The 20,438-nt window shown below is 41.8% G+C and overlaps 1 protein-coding gene across 5 annotated transcripts in view; it reads left to right on the plus strand.

Moving 5' to 3' along the window:
* LOC129463447 (protein mono-ADP-ribosyltransferase PARP4) overlaps positions 1–20,438 on the plus strand; it is a 130,933-nt gene that overhangs the window by 55,408 nt on the left and 55,087 nt on the right. For 3 of the 5 annotated variants that reach the window (XM_063618818.1, XM_063618819.1, XM_063618821.1), the window contains 7 exons: positions 258–395; positions 1,809–1,904; positions 10,608–10,791; positions 11,023–11,179; positions 13,301–13,425; positions 18,877–19,008; positions 19,790–19,888. In XM_063618818.1, the coding sequence (XP_063474888.1) occupies positions 258–395; positions 1,809–1,904; positions 10,608–10,791; positions 11,023–11,179; positions 13,301–13,425; positions 18,877–19,008; positions 19,790–19,888 (931 nt within the window). The remainder of the gene's footprint in view (positions 1–257; positions 396–1,808; positions 1,905–10,607; positions 10,792–11,022; positions 11,180–13,300; positions 13,426–18,876; positions 19,009–19,789; positions 19,889–20,438) is intronic. The other 2 variants (XM_055244005.2, XM_055244006.2) reach the window with 1 other exon arrangement.

Here is a 20,438-nt window from a genome sequence, read left to right on the forward strand (position 1 = left end):
TACTATGTATAAAGTTTTGTAATCTACTTTTAAATTTTATATTTTCCTGTATACTTTACTGCATATCCTTATTTTTGTTAAATAATTTGATTTTTTTAATACCTACATAATACTTCCAAGATGTGCTGTGCTGTGACTCATTGAAGCAGTTTCCTGATAATGGACATTTGGATTCTTTTGGGATTTCTTCTGCTATAATGACTTCTTGTTTTGTTTCCAATTATGTAATCTAAAGGCTTTTCTTCTAATTCTTACAGTAAGAGCCCAGTGGATGTCTTGCAGATATTTAGAGTTGGCAGAGTGAATGAAACCACGGAGTTTTTGAGCAAACTTGGCAATGTGAGGCCCTTGTTGCATGGTTCTCCTGTACGAAACATCGTGGGAATCTTGTGTCGGTAAGAGTAGCCATCTTTATTTTTCAAAAATTTCAGCCTCACAAATGTGAAGTGTTTTACTTCTTTTTTTCCTACTTTTTTCTATATTGTGTGGGTCTTTTCAGTTAAAATCAACTAGCTTACTGCATTCTGGAGAAAATTACACAGTTTATAATTAAGTGTGTAATTTAAATTACATATTTATGACTGGGCATGGTGGGTCACACCTGTAATCCTAGCACTTTGGAAGTCTGAGGCAAAAGGATCACTTGAGGCCAGGGGTTCAAGACCAGCCTGGAAAACCTAGCAAGACCTCATCTCTATTTTGAAAAATTATGTATTTATTATTTTTAAAATGTAGTACATAGGTATGAATTGCTTCTTAAAGACTGTATCGTATGAAGAAAAGTGATTCTATATTCATGACTCTTCCACGTGTATCTAATCTAGGGAGAGCCCAATATTTAAAGAGAAGAGTCCAGAAATTAGAGTGTGCACCAGACAACATGGGTTGTTTATTTGAAACATAACTCTAAGATTCTGTTTGCTTTGAATTACTACTTAATATTAGGGCTGAAACTGAAGTCACAGGAGCAGGAGAAAATATTATTAAATGTAGATCCATTAATTACCCAGAATAAACTTAAAAAGAAACATATAAGATCCACCTGGGGAAAAAAAAAAAAAAAACATTAAACTGCTACTGAGGGACCCAAAAGACAACTTGCATGAATCAGAAGGATGCCAGTTTTTCTTGGATTAGTCTAGAGATTTAGTGCAATCATGGTAAAATTACCAATAAGATTTTTTTAAAGAAGTGAAAAGCTGATTCTACAGCACATATATTTTTTTAAATTTTGAAATACCAGAATAATTCTGGAAAAGAAGCATAATGAGGATGACATTAATATTAAACACAAATGAACTCAAAAACACAGAAGATTTAGGATATGATGCAAGTAGATCTTATCTCTGTGGAAGAAAGACAAGTTCTTCAATACTATCTATAGAAATAAATGGGTAACCACAAGGAAAAAATACAAAGTTGGACCCTTACCCTATTTCTCATACTTTAACTCCAGACAGAGCAAATATTTAAATATTTAAAATCAAACCATAAAAGTATACTAAATGAAAAATGGGAGAATCTTCTTAAAATAATCTTTAAGTAGGGATGAGCTTTCTAAGTAGGACCAAAACCCAAAAGCTATTTTACAAAATTCATTCAATCTCCTAATGTGAAATTCAAACAATAGATGTTTATATAATAAAAGGCAGAAATTTCTCTTGTGTTTCCAGAAACAACCATGGCTTCACCCTGATTGCAGAGTTCTCTGAATGCCAGAAGTTCAGTAGGAACCTGCCAAAATTCTGAGCGAGGGAGAGATGCAGTTAGCGTTGGGCTTACACCTTATCCTGCCCTTCTCTTTTCAGAGGGTTGCTTTTACCGAAGGTAGTGGAAGATCGTGGTGTGCAAAGAACAGATGTTGGAAACCTTGGAAGTGGGATTTATTTCAGTGATTCGCTCAGGTATGTTCGATCCTTAATCACAGAATCGTTACTGAGTACTTGCTGTGTGTTTTCTTCTGTCTTTCCTTGGTGAGGGAGTTTCTCAACCAAAACACAGATTTACCTATTGTATATGACCTCAATATGCCTGGAATACTATTTCATCTTCAGCATCCTTGATAATGTTTAAATCTGCCCTTATGCCAGACATGGTGGCTTGTGCCTGTAGTCCCAGCTCTCTGGGAGGCCAGGGTGGGAGGATCACTTGAGCCCAGGAGTTTAAAACCAGCCTATGCAACATAGCGAGACCCTATCTCTACAAAAAAATTCAAAAATTAGCTGTGCATGGTGGCGCTAATAGAACTTATAGTTCTAGCTACTGGGGAGGCTGAGGCAGGAGGATCACTTGAGTCCAGGAACTCAAGGCTGGAGTGAGCTATGATTATGTCACTGCAGTCCAGCGTGGGCAACACAGTGAGAAGAACCCCATGTACATCATCTGCCAACCTCATAATTGGTATTGTGACATCATTTAATGCAAGGAAACCGACTCAGGGAGGTCAGGGAACTTGTCTAAGGTTGCAGAGCTAATTAAAGGATGGAGACTGAGTTCAGGCCCAGGACAAAGGATAATGATCCAAGATATTTAAAGAGTTCCTACAAATCAATAAGGAAAAGATAAGCAGCCCTATAAGCAGATGTGCAAAAGACTTGAATAGAAACCTAATAGCAAAGAAAACTAGCTGGGGCCAGGTGCAGTGGCTCATGCCTGTAATCCCAGCATTTTGGGAGGCCAAGGCAGGTAGATCACTTGAGGCCAGGAGTTCGAGACCAGCCTGGCCAATGTGGTGAAACCCCATCTCTAATAAAAATACAAAAATCAGCTGTGCGTGGTCGTGTGCACCTGTAGTCCCAGCTACTAAAGAGGGTGAGGCAGGAGAATCGCTTGAACCCAGGAGGCAGAGATTGCAGTGAGCTGAGATCACACCACTGCACTCCAGCCTGGGTGACAGAGCAAGACTCTGTCTCAAAAAATGAGCTGAGTGCAGTGGCACACACCTGTAGTCCCAGCTACTCAGGAGTTTGAGGCAGAAAGATTGCTCGAGTCCGGGAGTTTGAGATTAGCCTGGGCAACATAGCAAGACCCCATCTCAAAAAAAAGCTTTTTAAAATTAGCCAGGCATTGTGTCACACACCTGTAATCCAAGCTACTCAGGAGGCTGAGGCAGGAGGATTGCTTGAGCCCAGCAGTCCAAGGCCACAGTGAGGTATGACTGAACCACTACATCCAGCTTGGGAGACAAAGCAAGACCCAATCTCTTAAGAAAAAAAAAAAAAAGAAAAGAAAAAAAAAGAGCTCTGTAATAACAGAACACTGGAAATCATGCAGATGTCTATTGACAGTGGAATGGATCCGTACATTTTGGTGGAGTCCTACATGAAGTCCTTTCTTTCAGTTTAAACAAGTGGACTGTGGCTACACATGTCAAATGGATGAGCCTTAGGACCTTAGTGGATCAAAAGTTATTAGATGATTCTATATACAGGCATACCTTGGAGGTATTGAGGGTTTGGTTCCACACTACTGCAATATAGCAAATACTGCAATAAAGTGAGTCATAGACATTTTTGGTTTCCCAATGAGTATAAAAGGTTACACTCTAGTCTATTAAAGTGTGCAATAGCATTGTGTTTAAAAAAAATGTACATACCTTAATTTTAACATACTTCATTACTAAAACTCCTAACGATCATCTAAGCCTTCAGTGAGCCATTGTCTTTTTGCTGGTGGAAGGTCTTGTGTCAATGTCTATGGTTGCTGAGTGATGAGGGTGGTGGTTGCTGAAAGTTGAGGTGGCTGTGGCAATTTCTTAAAATAAGACAACAATGAAGTTTGCCTCAGCGACTGACTCTTCCTTTCATGAAAGATTTATCTGTAGTATGAGATGCTATTTGATAGCATTTACCTGCAGTAGAACTTCCTTGAAAATTGGAGTCAGTTATCTCAAACACTGCTGCTGCTTTATCCACTAAGTTTATGTGATATTCAAAATCCTTTGTTGTCAGTTCAACAATGTTCACAACATCGTCACCAGGAATGGATTCTATCTCAAGAAACCACTTTCTTCACTCATTCATAAGAAGCAACTCCTCATTCATTCAAGTTCGATCATGAGATTGCAGCAATTCGGTCCCATTTTCAGGCTCCAATTCTAATTCTAGTTCTCCTGCTGCTTCTGCCACATCTACAGTGACTTTCTCCACTGAAGTTTGAACCCCTCAAAGTCACCCAAGATAGTTAAACTTCTTCCAAACCCCTGTTAATACTGATATGCTGACCTCCTCCCATTATTCATCAAATGCTCTTAAGGACAAGGAGGATAGCGAATCCTTTCCAGAAGGTTTTCAATTTACTTTGTCCAGATCCATCAGAGGAATCACTGTCTATGGCAGCTATAGCCTTACAAAATGTATTTTTTTCTTTTTTAGAGTTGGGGTCTTGCTCTATTATTGCCCAGGTGAGAGTACAGTAAGATGCAACCGAAGCCATAGCTCCCTGGAACCTCAAACTGCTGGACTCAAGTGATCATCCCACCTCAGACTCCTGGGATTACAGGCATACCTGGCCAAAATGTATTTCTTTCTTTCTTTCTTTTTTTTTTGAGATGGAGTTTGCTCTTATTGCCCAGGCTGGAGTGCAATGGTGTGATCTTGGCTCACTGCAACCTCCGCCTCCTGGGTTCAAGCGATTCTTCTGTCTCAGCCTCCTGAGTAGCTGGGATTACAGGTGCATGTCACCACGCCTGGCTAATTTTTGTATTTTTAGTAGAGATGGGGTTTCATCATATTGGGCAGGCTGGTCTCGAACTCCTGACCTCAGGTGATCTGCCTGCCTTGGCCTCCCAAAGTGCTGGGATTATAGGCGTGAGCCACCACGCCCAGCCCAAAATGTATTTCTTAAAAAGACTTGAAACCTTTTGAGAAGTGTCTGTTCATGTCCTCTGCCCACTTTTTGATGGGGTTGTTTGTTTTTTTCTTGTAAATTTGTTTGAGTTCATTGTAGATTCTGGATATTAGCCCTTTGTCAGATGAGTAGGTTGCAAAAATTTTCTCCCATTGTGTAGGTTGCCTGTTCACTCTGATGATAGTTTCTTTTGCTGTGCAGAAGCTCTTTAGTTTAATGAGATCCCATTTGTCGATTTTGGCTTTTGTTGCCATTGCTTTTGGTGTTTTAGACATGAAGTCCTTGCCCACGCCTATGTCCTGAATGGTATTGCCTAGGTTTTCTTGTAGGATTTTAATGGTTTTAGGTCTAACATATAAGTCTTTAATCCATCTTGAATTAATTTTTGTATAAGGTGTAAGGAAGGGATCCAGTTGCAGCTTTCTACATATGGCTAGCCAGTTTTCCCAGCACCATTTATTAAATAGGGAATCCTTTCCCCATTGCTTGTTTTTGTCAGGTTTGTCAAAGATCAGATAGTTGTAGCTATGCGGCATCATTTCTGAGGGCTCTGTTCTGTTCCATTGATCTATGTCTCTGTTGTGGTACCAGTACCATGCTGTTTTGGTTACTGTAGCCTTGTAGTATAGTTTAAAGTCAGGTAGCGTGATGCCTCCAGCTTTGTTCTTTTGGCTTAGGATTGACTTGGCGACGCGGGCTCTTTTTTGGTTCCATATGAACTTTAAAGTAGTTTTTTCCAATTCTGTGAAGAAAGTCATTGGTAGCTTGATGGGGATGGCATTGAATCTATAAATTACCTTGGGCAGTATGGCCATTTTCACGATATTGATTCTTCCAACCCATGAGCATGGAATGTTCTTCCATTTGTTTGTATCCTCTTTGATTTCATTGAGCAGTGGTTTGTAGTTCTCCTTGAAGAGGTCCTTCACATCCCTTGTAAGTTGGATTCCTAGGTATTTTATTCTCTTTGAAGCAATTGTGAATGGGAGTTCACTCATGATTTGGCTCTCTGTTTGTCTGTTATTGGTGTACAAGAATGCTTGTGATTTTTGTACATTAATTTTGTATCCTGAGACTTTGCTGAAGTTGCTAATCAGCTTAAGGAGATTTTGGGCTGAGACAATGGGGTTTTCTAGATATACAATCATGTCATCTGCAAACAGGGACAATTTGACTTCCTCTTTTCCTAATTGAATACCCTTTATTTCCTTCTCCTGCCTGACATTTATGCAGCCAAAAAACACATGAAGAAATGCTCCTCATCACTGGCCATCAGAGAAATGCAAATCAAAACCACAGTGAGATACCATCTCACACCAGTTAGAATGGCCATCATTAAAAAATCAGGAAACAACAGGTGCTGGAGAGGATGTGGAGAAATAGGAACACTTTTACACTGTTGGTGGGACTGTAAACTAGTTCAACCACTGTGGAAGTCAGTGTGGCGATTCCTCAGGGATCTAGAACTAGAAATACCATTTGACCCAGCCATCCCATTACTGGGTATATACCCAAAGGACTATAAATCATGCTGCTATAAAGACACATGCACACGTATGTTTATTGCGGCACTATTCACAATAGCAAAGAGTTGGAACCAACCCAAATGTCCAACAACGATAGACTGGATTAAGAAAATGTGGCACATATACACCATGGAATACTATGCAGCCATAAAAAATGATGAGTTCGTGTCCTTTGTAGGGACATGGATGAAACTGGAAAACATTCTCAGTAAACTATCGCAAGGACAAAAAACCAAACACCGCATGTTCTCACTCATAGGTGGGAATTGAACAATGAGAACTCATGGACACAGGAAGGGGAACATCACGCTCCGGGGACTGTTGTGGGGTGGGGGGAGGGGGGAGGGACAGCATTGGGAGATGCACCTAATGCTAAATGACGAGTTAATGGGTGCAGGAAATCAACATGGCACATGGATACATATGTAACAAACCTGCACATTGTGCACATGTACCCTAAAACCCTAAAGTATAATAAAAAAAAAAAAAAAAAAAGAAAAGAAAAGGTTCCCCTCCGATAAGTTAAGTGAATCTTTTCAACCACTTATTGTTTTCACTGTCCCATGGCTGATGGGAAAGACTGAAGAAATATGTGCCTTACCCAAAGGCAAAGTCATGGCTGTCTTTTACAGTGTCAGAACTTGATAGGATTTTTAATGTTTTCTTTATTACTGGTTGAAGCAGAGCATGAGTGGGTGATGGAATAACTTATAAAATACAGGAATAAATCCATCCAGCCCAAGAAAATCACTGAAGAGCAAGATATAATTGGCGTGAATATTTCCTCCTCTAATAACTGCGTAAGGAGTTTATTGATTGAGAGAAGGCAGAGTAAAATAAATATTTTCAAGAATTAAAAAAAAAAAAAAAAGACTTGAAACCTGAAATTACTCCTTGATCCATGGCTGCAGGATGGAAGTTGTGTTAGCAGGCATGAAAACAACAAATTCCTTGTACCTCTCCATCAGAGCTCTTGGATGACTAGGCACTTTGCCAGTGAGCAGTCATATTTTGAAAAGAAACTTTGTTGTTGAGCAGTAGATCTATACATTGGGCTTAAAATTCAGTAAGCCATTCTGTAAACAGATGTGCTGTCATCCAGGTTTTGTTGTTCTATTTATAGAGCACAGAAAGTAGATTTGGCACAATTCTTAAGGGCCCTAGGATTTTTGGAATGGTAAGTGAGCACTGGCTTCAGCTTATAGTCACCAGCTGCATTAGCCCCTGACAAGAGTCAGCCTGTCATCTGAAGCTTTGAAGCCAGTCATTGACTCCTCTCCAGCTGTGGAAGTCCTAGATGGCATTTTCTTCCAATAGAAGGTTGTTTTGTCTACATGGAAATCTGTTGTTTAGTGAAGCCACCTGCATCAATGATCTTAGCTAGATCTTCTGTAGAACTTGCTGCAGCTTCTACATCAGTACTGGCTGGTTCACCTTCCATTGTTATATTATAGAGATGGCTTCTTTCCTTAAACCTCAGCCAACCTCTGCTAGCTTCAAGCCTTCCTTCTGCAGTTTCCTCACCTCTCTGAGCCTTCACAGAATTGAACAGAGTTGGGGCCTTGCTCTGGATTAGGCTTTGGCTTAAGAGAATGCTGTGGCTGGTTTGATCTTCTATCCAGACCATTAACATTTTCTTCATATCAGCAATAAGACTGTTTTGCTTTCTTATCATTCGTATGTTCACTGGAGCAGCACTTTTAATTTCCTTTAAGAATTGTTTCTGTACATTCACCACTTGGATAACTGTTTGCCACAAGAGGCCTAGCTTTCAGCCTGTCTTGGTTTTCAACATGCCTTCCCACCAAGCTTAATCATTTCTAGCTTTTGATTTAAAGTGAAAGATGTACAACCCTTTCTTTCACTTGAACACATAGAGGCCACTGTAGGGTTATTATTAGTTGGCCTAATTTCAATATTGTTGTATCTCAGGGAATAGGGAGGCCAGAGAAAAAGGAGAGAGATGAGGGAACCACTGGTCAGTGGAGTAGTCAGAACACACAAAACATTTACCAAGCTCGCCACCTTGTATGAGCACAGTTTGTTGCAGCCTAAAACAATTGCAATAGTGACACCACAGATCATTGATCACACATCGCCATCACAGCTATAGTAAAAATGAAAAAGTCTGAAACATTGTGAGAATTACCAAAACGAGACACAGAGACATAAAGGAAGCACATGCTGTTAAAAAAAAAAAAAAAAAATGGCACCAGTAGACCTAGACCTGCTCAACACGGAGTTGCCGCAAACCTTCAATTTGTTAAAAAAAAAAGAGTATCTCTACAGTGCACTAAAACGAGGTATGCCTGTATGTGCAAGGCTCAAAAACAAGCAAAAGTATACATTACATTGTTGAGGGACATATATCTGTGCATTAATACTATGAAAGAAAATAGGCCAGGCACAGTGGCTCAAGCCAGTAATCCTAACCCTTTGGGAGGCCAAGGTGGAAAAATTGCTTGAGGCCAAGAGTTGAAGACCAGCCTGGGCAACATAGTGAGACCCTATAGCTACAAAATGTTTTTAAAAATTAGCCGGGCACAGTGGTGCACACCTGTAGTCCCAGCCTCAGGAGACTGAGGTGGGAGGATTGCTTGAGGCCAGGAGGTTGAGTCTACAGAGAGCTATGATTGCACCACTGCACTCCAGCTTGGGTGAAAGAGTGCAAGACCCTGTCTCAAAAAAAAAAAAAAAAAAATCACAAAAGACAAAACTTATAAAAAAGGGGACACAGTAAAACCTCTCCCAACCTACCCAGGGTCCCCTCTGTGGCTCCTTATGGAATAAATTGCACAAGGGAAAAAAAGAGAAAATAATATACAAAAAATCAAGACAGTGATCAAATTACCTCTGGGTGGGAGAGAAGGTGAGCTACGGGGCAGCATAGAAGTTTTAGGGATGTTCTAGTTCTTAACCTAAGTGGTAGCTATATGGATATTTATCTTCTTATTCTTTAAATATGTATATCATAAATGTTTTTTCCTATGCACGCTATATCAAAGTAAAAATTTTTAGATGTGAATTGAGCCAAATAGCAGTGGATTAAGGAGTAAATGAGCCAGAAGAGACGGTCACTGGCCCCTTCTCCCAGAACGTGGTGAGATAGGAAGGAATAGAGAGAGCTCTAGGGAGAAGTCCAGAGTGGGGTTTCATGAGAAGGAAGGAAGCATGCTTGTAAGTTGCAGGAAAAGAGCCCTCCAAAGGGGAGAGGGTTATAGAAGGAATGGGGGAACTAATTTTTTTTTTTCCAGTGGGTGAAACAAAGAAGGGTCGTGTGGCCATACTTCTGCATTTTGAACTTAATCTTTAAAAAATAGAGATGCGTCTCCAAAATGTTGTGTCCAAAGGTGTGTCCTAGTCTGTGCTCCTAATAGCAAGAGTTGCCTTATTAAAGCTGCTGATTCCCAAAGAAAGATAAAACAACATTTCTCATTTGGATGTCATTTGAAATGTTTGTTTTTCCATTCAGGAGGCTTTGTGAGAGCTTGTCTTTCCCTTTGACCGGTTCTTACTCACTTGGTACCCACAGTTCTTATTCCTTTCTGAACTTCAGTGCAGAGAATTAAATCTACTTTTTCCTAGTTAATAAGGTGGTGATTTTTCCTTCTCTTTACCACCCTAGTATTTATGATAGTAAAATGTGTATATTTTAGTAGCTAACAAAGATTTAGGAGAACAGTAGAATTCATTTCCCTCTGGAAACAAAGTGCTTTGAGCACTGCCTAGCACAACATAAGGGCAATATACATATTTGTCACATAGAAATGCGAAATAGGCCAGACATGGTTGCTCATGCCTGTAAACCCAGCACTTTGGGAGGCTGAGGAGGGGGGATCACTTGAGCCCAGGAGTTCGAGACAAGCCTGGGAAACATAGTGAGACCCCATCTTTGCAGAAAATTTTAAAAGTTAGCTAGGTGTGGTGCCCATCTATAGTCCCAGCTACTCAGGAGGCTGAGGCAGGAGGATCAGTTGAGCCCAGGAGTTGGAGACTGCAATAAGCTATGATTGTGCCACTGCACTCTAGCCTGAGTAACAGAGCAAAATTCTGTCTAAAAAAAAGAAGAAATATTAAATAAATAAGTACATAATAAAGTTCTAAATTGAGTCTTTGGAGATATTTCAATAATAGGAAAATTTGGAACAGTTTACCAGGAAAGTCTTTTCAATAATATGTTATTGACAAGTCACTCTAAGCTATAAATATGTGTTTATTTCCTTTTGCATGTAGTACAAGTATCAAGTACTCACACCCGGGAGAGACAGATGGCACCAGACTCCTGCTTATTTGTGATGTAGCCCTCGGAAAGTGTATGGACTTACACCAGAAGGACTTTTCCTTAACTGAAGCACCACCAGGCTATGACAGCGTGCATGGAGTTTCACAAACAGCTTCTGTCACCACAGACTTTGAGGTATTTTTATATCAAGGAACAAGCAAAGAGAGTCTTGAATGCTCAAAGAAGGGCCTTAGTTTTTTGCTCCTATTTTCATTAAATATACTTAAGTTTAAATAATTGTTATGTCTTTACTGCGTGAATTCAACATTTTCTAAATTAGCAAACATGCTTTTATGAAAACATCTGCCAATACAGGTTTTTTGTTGCTACTATTGTTAATCACCTACTGATTTCTATTTGCTCTAGGATGATGAATTTGTTGTCTATAAAACCAATCAGGTTAAAATGAAATATATTATTAAATTTTCTATGCCTGGAGATCAAATAAAGGACTTTCATCCTAGTGATCATACTGAATTAGAGGAATACAGACCTGAGTTTTCAAATTTTTCAAAGGTTGAAGGTAGGACAATTTTCTTGAATGCTGTTTTATGTTATTATAGACCTCAAATGTTATATTTTCAATGGAATGTATATTTGCATTTTTATATCTATGACCCCATCCATAAGTATTTCATTTCCTTTCAATCTCAAAATTGTTTCCCACAAATTTCTCTTAGTGTTAACATCAGTCAAACCCCTCTGCCTAGTATCAAAATAAAGCACTTAATTTTAAAATATATATATATTCCTTTTTTTTTTTTTGAGACAAGGTCTCACTGTGTCCCCCAGGCTGGAGTACAGTGTGTGATCAAAGTGCACTGCAGCCTCAAATTCCTGGGTTCAAATGATCCTCCTGACTCAACCTCCCAAGTAGCTAGGACTACCATCTGTGACTTTTTTTTTTTTTTTTTTTAGAGACAAGTTCTCACTATGTTGCCTAGGCTGGCCTGAAATTCCTGGCCTTAAGCGATCCTCCTGCCTTGGTATCCCAAAGTGCTGGGATTACAGATATGAGCCACCATGGCCAGCCTCATTTCCTTTTTTATCTTGCATACATAACAACCAGGATGATTGAGAAATTCCATGTGACTTCATTAACACGCTGAAGTTGAGCTTATTCCCTTCAGGAATAGCCAAGGCTAAAACCTGTGGAACCTTGTTAAGATGTCATGGTGCAGAAAGTGTAATGGGGTGGGTAGAATAGACAGCAGAGCCGCTGTAGAGCCTGGAAGCCGGGGGTTTGAGTGTCGCCCTGCCACCTTGCAGTCTTGAAACTGCATGACCTTTTGCGCTCCACCTTCTCTCCGATGGGAATGAGAGCAGTACCCGCATGACAGAATTGCTGTAAGGGCTGAAGGGGAAATTGAAGGCACTGAGTAAATTGTCATGTGTGGTGCATGTGTTAGCCGTAGTAGGGCGAGCATACAAGAGGATATTCACTTCTCAGAGTATCATGAGGCCAAACAATTACAGTATTAATTAGTAGGACTGTAAGAACACATTAACATTTTTGACCATGCTCAAATTATTTTTTGTCAGAAACACATGAGTTCATGTGTGTTCAGAGGTGACTCCAATTTTTTCTCTGGGAGTCATTAAGTGAAATATCTGGCAAGACAATATGTATTTGTATTTCCTAACCTTATCTGTATGTTTGTACCACTTAGAATAGGATGTGTACATTTTTCAATATGCTGCCGTAGGAGTTGATTCAGTCTTCCTTGGATGGAAAATCTACGTTGTTTCATGCCATCCCAAAATGCTTGTGTGGCACCATAAATAATAGTGACCGAGCCTTTCCACACTACAAGTCAGGGAATGCAGACACCTGGATTCAGGCTTCAGCCACACTTGAGACAGTCTGAAGACCTCTGTGTATTTGTGTGTATGTTTAAGTAATGTCAAGTATGTCAAATAATGCTATGTTTTCAAGAGGACACCCCACAGTCTCTACATTAAAAAGGCAAAAGAGCACATGCCTGTAGTCCCAGCTACTCTAGAGGCTGAGGCAGGAGGATTACTTGAGCACAGGAGTTCAAAACCAGCCTGGGCAACATAGTGAGACTCCCATCTCTACCAAAGGAAAAAAAAAAGAAAAGAAGAAAAAAAAATTAAGCAGAAGGGTCTTTAAAAAAAAAAAAAAAAAAGGCAGGCCAGGTGTGGTGGCTCACGCCCATAGTCCCAGCACTTTGGGAGGTCAAGGCAGGTAGATCCCTTGAGTCCAGGAGTTCAAGACCAGCCTGGGCAACATGGCTAAACCTCATCTCTACAAAAAAATTCCAGAAAATTAGCTGGGCATCGTGGTGCATGCCTATAGTCCCAGCTACTCGGGAGGCTGAGACGGGAGGATCACCTGAGCCAGAGAGGAAGAGTCTACTGTGAGCAGAGATTGTGCAACTGCACTCCCACTTGGGTGACAGAGTGACACGCTGTCTCAAAAAAAAAAGGCAGAAGGCACCTCCCATTTTTCTCATGTGGGTTCACTTGCTTTTCAGAATTGGCTATTGAAAATCATAAAATGCTATTTGTCCATTTTCCCTAAAATAAAATGCATGAAGGCATGGAGAAGGAATAAAGATCAAGATAACAAAAATAGACGGGGATGGTTTTGAAAGCTAATGGTAACATTTTTAACGTTTAGATTACCAGTTACCAGATGCTAAAACTTCCAGCAGCAGCAAAGCCGGCCTCCAGGATGCCTCTGGGAACTTGGTTCCTCTGGAGGATGTCCACATCAAGGGGAGAATCATAGACACTGTAGCCCAGGTATGTTGTCTGTGGCTTTATGACACTTAAACGACATGGATGTAAACCATACATGAGAATTTGATTGCAGTTGTATGAACTGAAGGGAATAGATAGATTTCTAAAATTCATTTATTCGAAAGAGATTCACTGAGCACTCCATGCCAGGGACTAGCTAGGCTCTGGGCATCCAGCAGTGCACAATACAAAAGCTCTGCCCTTGTGGAGCACACACTGTGTTGGGGAATAGGCAATAAACATGATGAAAGAGTGAAACACATAACATGTTAGATGGTGACAGGTGCCAAAGAGAAAAATGAAAGCAGGAGGAGCTGCTTTCACAGATAGGAGCTGTGAAAGACAGGGGCTTTGAACCTGTAAACAGAATGGCCACAGAGGCCTCCCTGAGAAGGTGACATCTGCATACAGACCTGAAGGAAGTGGGGGCTAAACTATGTGGACATAGGGGGATGCTTATTCCAGGCAGTGGGAACATCACATGCCAAGGCTCAGAGGTAGGAAGGAGGCTGATCTGGCCCAGGCGTGCCAAGGAGATGCACTGTGACTACAGTGGGGTGGAAAGGGGAGAGTGCACGGGGACTGAGTCAGAGAGGTGAGGGGCTCTCACATCAGCACACAGGTCATGCTGTCTTTGACTCTGAGTGAAATGGAAGCTTCTAGATGTTTGGCAGAGGAATGACCTGAACAGACCTGTTTTAATAGGCTCACTGTGGCCACCATGTTGGGAACAGTAGGAAGAGGACCAATGGGAGAAATGTTAGGTCAAGTTCCCTGGAAAGCAGACTCTGGATGGAATTTGTTTTCAGGAAGCCTGTGGGACTGTGCCTGTGGGAGCCACACTTGTGAGGGAGTGAGGGAGGCAGGACGTGGCCGAGGAGACAACAGAGTCCTCAGATGATCTTGGGAGAAGCTCTGGGCCAGAGTGGTCCTTGAGAGAAGGTCTGAATCAAGGCAAGGGGTCGGGCTTTGTAGCCCCACTGGGGCCAGTCCTGGGATGTGGGCTGCTCCGGGGAGGGGTCAGAACCTTGGCTAAGGCAGTTTGTCTTTGGCCGAGGACAGTTCCTGGGGAGGCACCCCACAGGTGACACTCCTAGCAGTCTCAGTCCTGAAGGGGACACAGCGGGCCCAACATCACATCACATAGAGGAGACGATTGACAGAATTCAGTTACGGGACCTGGTGATGTGGAGAAGAATGTTCGCAGTCTGGGTGTAGGAAGTGATGAAGTCTGCCAAGGCCTGAGGGCAGAGCCAATCAGATTTGCTGAGGGGGACGGGACACGAGAGAAAGACAGCAGCCCAGGATGACAGCAGAGTGTTTGCCCTGAATAACTAGAAGGATCATGTTTGCACTTACTAGAATGGGCAAAGTCACAGGAGGGCAGGTTGCGGGGGCATCAGGAGTTTATCTTTGGCCAAGTAGGTCTTGTGACTACATAGGACCAGAGAGGAGACTCAAGCTGGACTTATAAGTGGAGAGTCAGCAGCATTCACATAGTGTTTAAAGTCATGAGCCCAGATTAAACATCCAGAGAATCAGTAGAGCACAGAGGCCAACATGGAGACGTAGGGGAGGAGGCTGAGTCAGCCACAGAGACCAGGAGGGAGCAGCTGTGGAGACACACGAGGGCAGCTGAACAGGGAGGGGAGGAAAGGCTGCTGGTGGGTCTCATGAATAACAACCCAGCCCTGACCATTGCATTTAGCAATGAGATTGTTGGTGACCTTTGCCTTTTGATGGTGTGGTGGGGGTGAAAGGCTGATCAGAGTGAGTTCAAGAGGGAATGGGAGGAAGAATTGGGAGACAGAGGAGAAAAGATGAGACATCAGCTGAAGAGAAGTGGGGTTGAGTATTTTCTTTCTCCTTTTAAGACGCAAGAAACAACAGCACGTGTGGGAGTCAGTGCAGGAGGGAAACCTGGCTACCTAGGAGAGGGGAATTGCTGGAACTGCTTCCTTCTCTACACCCTTCTCTATGTTTTATTGCATAAATAGGAAATATTGTTGAAAAGACTTTCCTGGTAAACCGTTCTGAATTTTACGTTTATCAAAATATCTCCAAAGACTCAATTTAGAACTTTATTATGCCCTTATTTATTTAACATTTCTTTGTAACAAACATGTATATTGCCCTTATGTTGTGCCAGGCAGTGCTCAAAGCACTTTCTTCCCAGAGAGAGATGAATTCTACTGTTCTCCCAAATCTTTGTTAGCTACTAACATATACACATTTTGCTATCATAAATACCAGGGTGGTGGCACGGTGCAGTGGTTCATGCCTATAATCCCAGGACGTTGGGAGGGAGGCCGAGGCAGGAGGATTGCTTCAGCTCAGGAGTTCCAGACCAGCCTGGGGAACATGGAGAAACTCCATCTCTACAAAAATTGGCTGAGCGCAGTGGCGTACACCTGTAGTCCCGTCTACTTGGAAGGTTGAGATGGGAGGATGGCTTGCCATTACTAGAATGGGCAAAGTCACAGGAGGGCAGGTTGGAGGAGGCAGAGGTTACAATGAGCCGAGATCGCACCACTGCACTCCAACCTGGGTGATAGAGCAAGACCCTGTCTCAAAACAAAAACAAAAAAACCCAGAGTGTTGAAAGAGAAGGAACAAACCCCACCTTATTAAATTATCTGCACTGAAGCTCAGAAAGAGCATGAAATACCAAGTGAGTAAGAACTGGTCAAAGCGAAAGACAAGCATCGCAGGAGGGTTATCTAATGCGGGTGCTGGGGCCACAGCCAGGAGCTTGCAGCAGGTTCATCATCCATAGTCACAGGATGGAAGGCAGCGTTTCAGGGGTGCCAGGTGGCCAGATGCAGTGGTAGAGCTTGGAAAGTTTTCAGTGTTCTAAAATTGAATTGGTTTGCTAAGATTTGGCCTCATCATCAGCTTCTGACACTAAAGATTGCATTGAACAACCATAAAGGCCTTTTAGGAGATTAAGAATGTTCAAGTACAGTGCCATGATGTTCTGATCCCTGTAGAGGGAAATTAGTTCCATTTCAGTGATCACCTTAAACTGGGGATATGGGGTGTGGGGTGAGAAGAGCAGTTTGGATATAGCTGACCTCCACCCTTGGGCCCACTCTGACCCATACGCACATCCTCAAGGCAGCTCAGAGCAACATCATAGACTTTGAAAAGACCCAGCTGTGGGCTCATGGGACATGTTCTGTTTCCGCCAATCCCTTTGGCACCACTTAGGATCTGTAAACATAATGGTTACCACTTCCTAAGAGTCAGGCCCTCAGCCAAGTTTTCCACATGCAGTACTTAATTCTCTCAGACTCCATGAGTCAAGTGCTATAATTATGCCCATTGTTTGGAAGAAGAAGCTGAGGCCCAGGGACAAACAATATGATAAAGCCCAAATTTGAACTCAGATCATTCTGATTCCAGTGTCCAGATTCTTAACCAGTACACCATAGTGCAGCATGGTAGATCATACAAAGCAAAGGATCTGGAGTTTGTAAGGCTTAGCTTTGAATTCTTGCTTATTCTTTCTAGTGCTGTGAGTTTGGGAAAGTTACTTAACTTCTTTGCCTCGTTTTCCTCATGTGTAAAATGGAAATAATATCTGCCCATCAGTGTTGTGGCTATTAGATCTAATAAATATAAAGGACTTAGGGCATTGTTTTTATGTGCAAAACAAATTATGACAAGGTTACAGAGAGAGGTGTGTATCCTACATGCCTTACTTGGGATTAGATGACTTGTACCATTTGATATTTCACACCCGAAGAGGACTGTTCCCTGGGAAAGTTTGCCCCAAAATAACTTTCAATTTAACAGTGAATTTCTCACTCATTTTATGATGAAACAGCCAGACCATAGACCAAGCTTGAGTATCCAAGCAGAGGCTGGGGTGTGGATTCTTACATGTGCATGGCTCATACATTTTGACCCTTCTTGGAATAAATTAATGATGTTAAGCTTAGTTACATCATGGTTTTATCTAATGGAAGAAAATTAAGATGTCAAAATTTGTTACATTATATTAGTTTCTTTTCTAAGGCCTGGTAAAAATACTTTATTATAGTCTGAAATTATTGACCTTTGTGAGTGCCCAGCCACACAGTGTGATATGCAAAGAGAGTGCAGCTGACACAGGCCTGATGTCTGGGGACTCCCAAGCAAAGGCGGGCCTGCTAACTAGAACAGGCAGGAAGGCTACTGAGTAGGAAGAAACATTAGTCTACACCGAGTACAATTAGATAGTGATCCTGATCATCAAACTCAGGGCAAGCATACGTGCTTTTGAGGGTTTGGTAAAACTGGGGAAATCCTAGAGAGGATGAGAAGGAGTTCCATGCACAGTCAAGGGGATAGTGTCTGACGTCTTCCCAGTCAGTGCTAGGTGGGCCCCAGTCCTGGTGTCTCCCCGCCAGGCACACACTAACCATTCATTGCAGGCAGCGTAGCCCAGATCGCTGAGAAACTCTAGGACGCACCTTTGCCTCCTCTTGGGTGGCTGGCCAGACCGGGATTCCAGGAATCCTACCCACTGGCCAGCGAGGTATTCATTTGCAGGATGGCAAGAGATTCTGTCTCCAGGACGGTGCTGACCTGCTGATTTGGGGAGACTCAAATTGCTTATATTAACAAGGACTCCTTGAAAAATTTTGCCTGGCACGCTACACACCATAGGGGCAGCCAAGCTTGCAGCAAATTCAGGTGTGGACAATATTTTCAAATAAGTTAGATTTTTTTTTTTTTAGTTTTTCATTTTGGTCTCTTCCCTGGATTATTGATTACAGATCATTAAATATTTTTGCCTTATTATTGTCACATGCTTAAAATCTTACTGTTTATTATATGTCTGAGGAGTTTTTTCTTAATTTTCAAATATTTAAAGCCTCCCGCCTTTTCCTGAGTGAAGGAGTGATGAAAACAGTCTGTTGGAAAGATTAATTAGATAATAGAGACAAAAGAGAGGAGTGGAGAAGACTTGATTCTGGAAGAACCAAGGCACACAGAGATGAGGAGCCAGATAACGGCTGTGTAGAGAGGGAGAAAGCCACAGAGAGGTCCCCAAGAGGAAATGGCAAGTCCTAAGAGCTGATAGGATAGAGGGACTATTCTGGAATCGTTTCCAGCCAATATGGCATTGAGGAGGCATCAAAGCCCACAAAACGAAAGGGGCGATTTTCCAGCCGTCTTAACAAGAGCTATATTGCCTCTGCTAAGTCAGTGTTGGTAAGACAGACTTCAGGTGGCTTCTATTCCAGTTGGACATGTATGAACCACCTAACCATGGGACTGGTGCATTTTATCACATGACACAGGCTCTCCATTGCAGAAGCGAAGCCAGGGTTGGGAATTTGAGGGATGTGATACAAATTCAAGGAAATTCAAATAAATATGCAAAATCATTTTCATTCGTCCTTGTTCCTGCAGATGTAGTCCATGTGGTCTCATCAATTGTATGGATTTTTTTTTCTTCTTCAGGTCATTGTTTTTCAGACATACACAAATAAAAGTCATGTGCCCATTGAGGCAAAATATATCTTTCCTTTGGATGACAAGGCCGCTGTGTGTGGCTTCGAAGCCTTCATCAATGGGAAGCACATAGTTGGAGAGGTAAGGCGAGAAGATGCATCGTGCCCGCTCTCTGCTTTCAAAGTCAGCTTCCATTTCCCAGAACCTTTGTTTTTGGAGTCCCCATGGCTACAAGGTTGAGTAGCAGCCTTATCATAAAACGAGAATATTCTTTGAAGAATCAGTTCTTGTGCAGTGAGCCTCCCTGAAGCATCCCTCCCTGATGAAGGGTTTCTACCCCCATCTGTCCAGTCTTCATCTTCAGTGTCTTGCATATTCTTCGCCTTGGCACTGTAAGAGTGATTTCAGTATGAAAAGTTTAAGAGGGCCGGGTGCAGTGGCTCATGCCTGTAATCCCAGCACTTGGGGAAGCTGAGGCAGGTGGATCACTTGAGGTCAGGAGTTCGAGCTGAAATGAAAGCTATTGTAACTTTCTAAAAAAATAAAAAAGAAAAGAAACAACAGTTGATTAATTGTTTATTGTAGGGATTAGTCCACAGTTAAAATTATAAACTACAATTTCTCAAATTTAAAGTAATTATTATGTTTTGTTCCACATAAACTCCCAACCAAAAAAATTTTTTTCACTATTAATTCTGAAATATTTTGATCCCAACTGAAAGAGACTTCTCTTTAGTTGGCCTTTTCTGGTTCAAGTTCTTATCACATAAGTACATTTTGATGATCACTTTATTTAAGTTTCCATTCATCTTAGACTCAGTTTTTAGTTTTTGCCTGGGTTTTAATAAACATTGATGTTTTCTTCATTAAAGCCTGAAGTCACTCTTCATATAAGGAATGATTTAAAACTCATCTTTTCCAGATTAAAGAGAAGGAAGAAGCCCAGCGAGAGTACCGAGAAGCTGTGACCCAGGGCCATGGCGCTTACCTGATGAGTCAGGATGCTCCAGTATGGTTTGGTGTGCATGCCGCGTGCATACAGGAGAGGGAAAGAGAGTTAGAACAAGATATGAAATGCGAATTTCATGCTAGAGGCTAAGATAATTTACACTGTTGTAGGCCCCAGAGTTCCACTTGCTCTAAGTAAGGGGAAGCCATGCCAGTCAGACCCATTTGACTTAACAAAGGAGGAAACAGCGTCAATAGTTCCAGAGAAACAAGAAGAGCTAGGCCTGTCATTGGGAACTGAGTTTCCCAGAAGGAATGACAGACAAAAAGATAACATTTGAGGTATATAACTTTCATCTTCTGATAAGAGTGTGATATATTGGCCGGGCGCAATGGCTCATGCCTATAATCCTAGCACTTCAGGAGGCTGAGGTGGGCAGATCACCTGAGGTCAGGAATTTGAGACCAGCCTGGCCAACATGGTGAAACCCCCTCTTACTAAAAGTACAAAAATTAGCTGGGCATGGTGGCAGGCACCTGTAATCCCAGCTACTGGAGAGGCTGCAGCAGGAGAATCACTTGAACCCGGGGGGCAGAGGTTGCAGTGAGCCAAAATTGTGCCA

This window comes from Symphalangus syndactylus, chromosome 15 (genome assembly GCF_028878055.3).
Source record: "Symphalangus syndactylus isolate Jambi chromosome 15, NHGRI_mSymSyn1-v2.1_pri, whole genome shotgun sequence".
Taxonomy (NCBI): Eukaryota; Metazoa; Chordata; class Mammalia; order Primates; family Hylobatidae; genus Symphalangus; species Symphalangus syndactylus.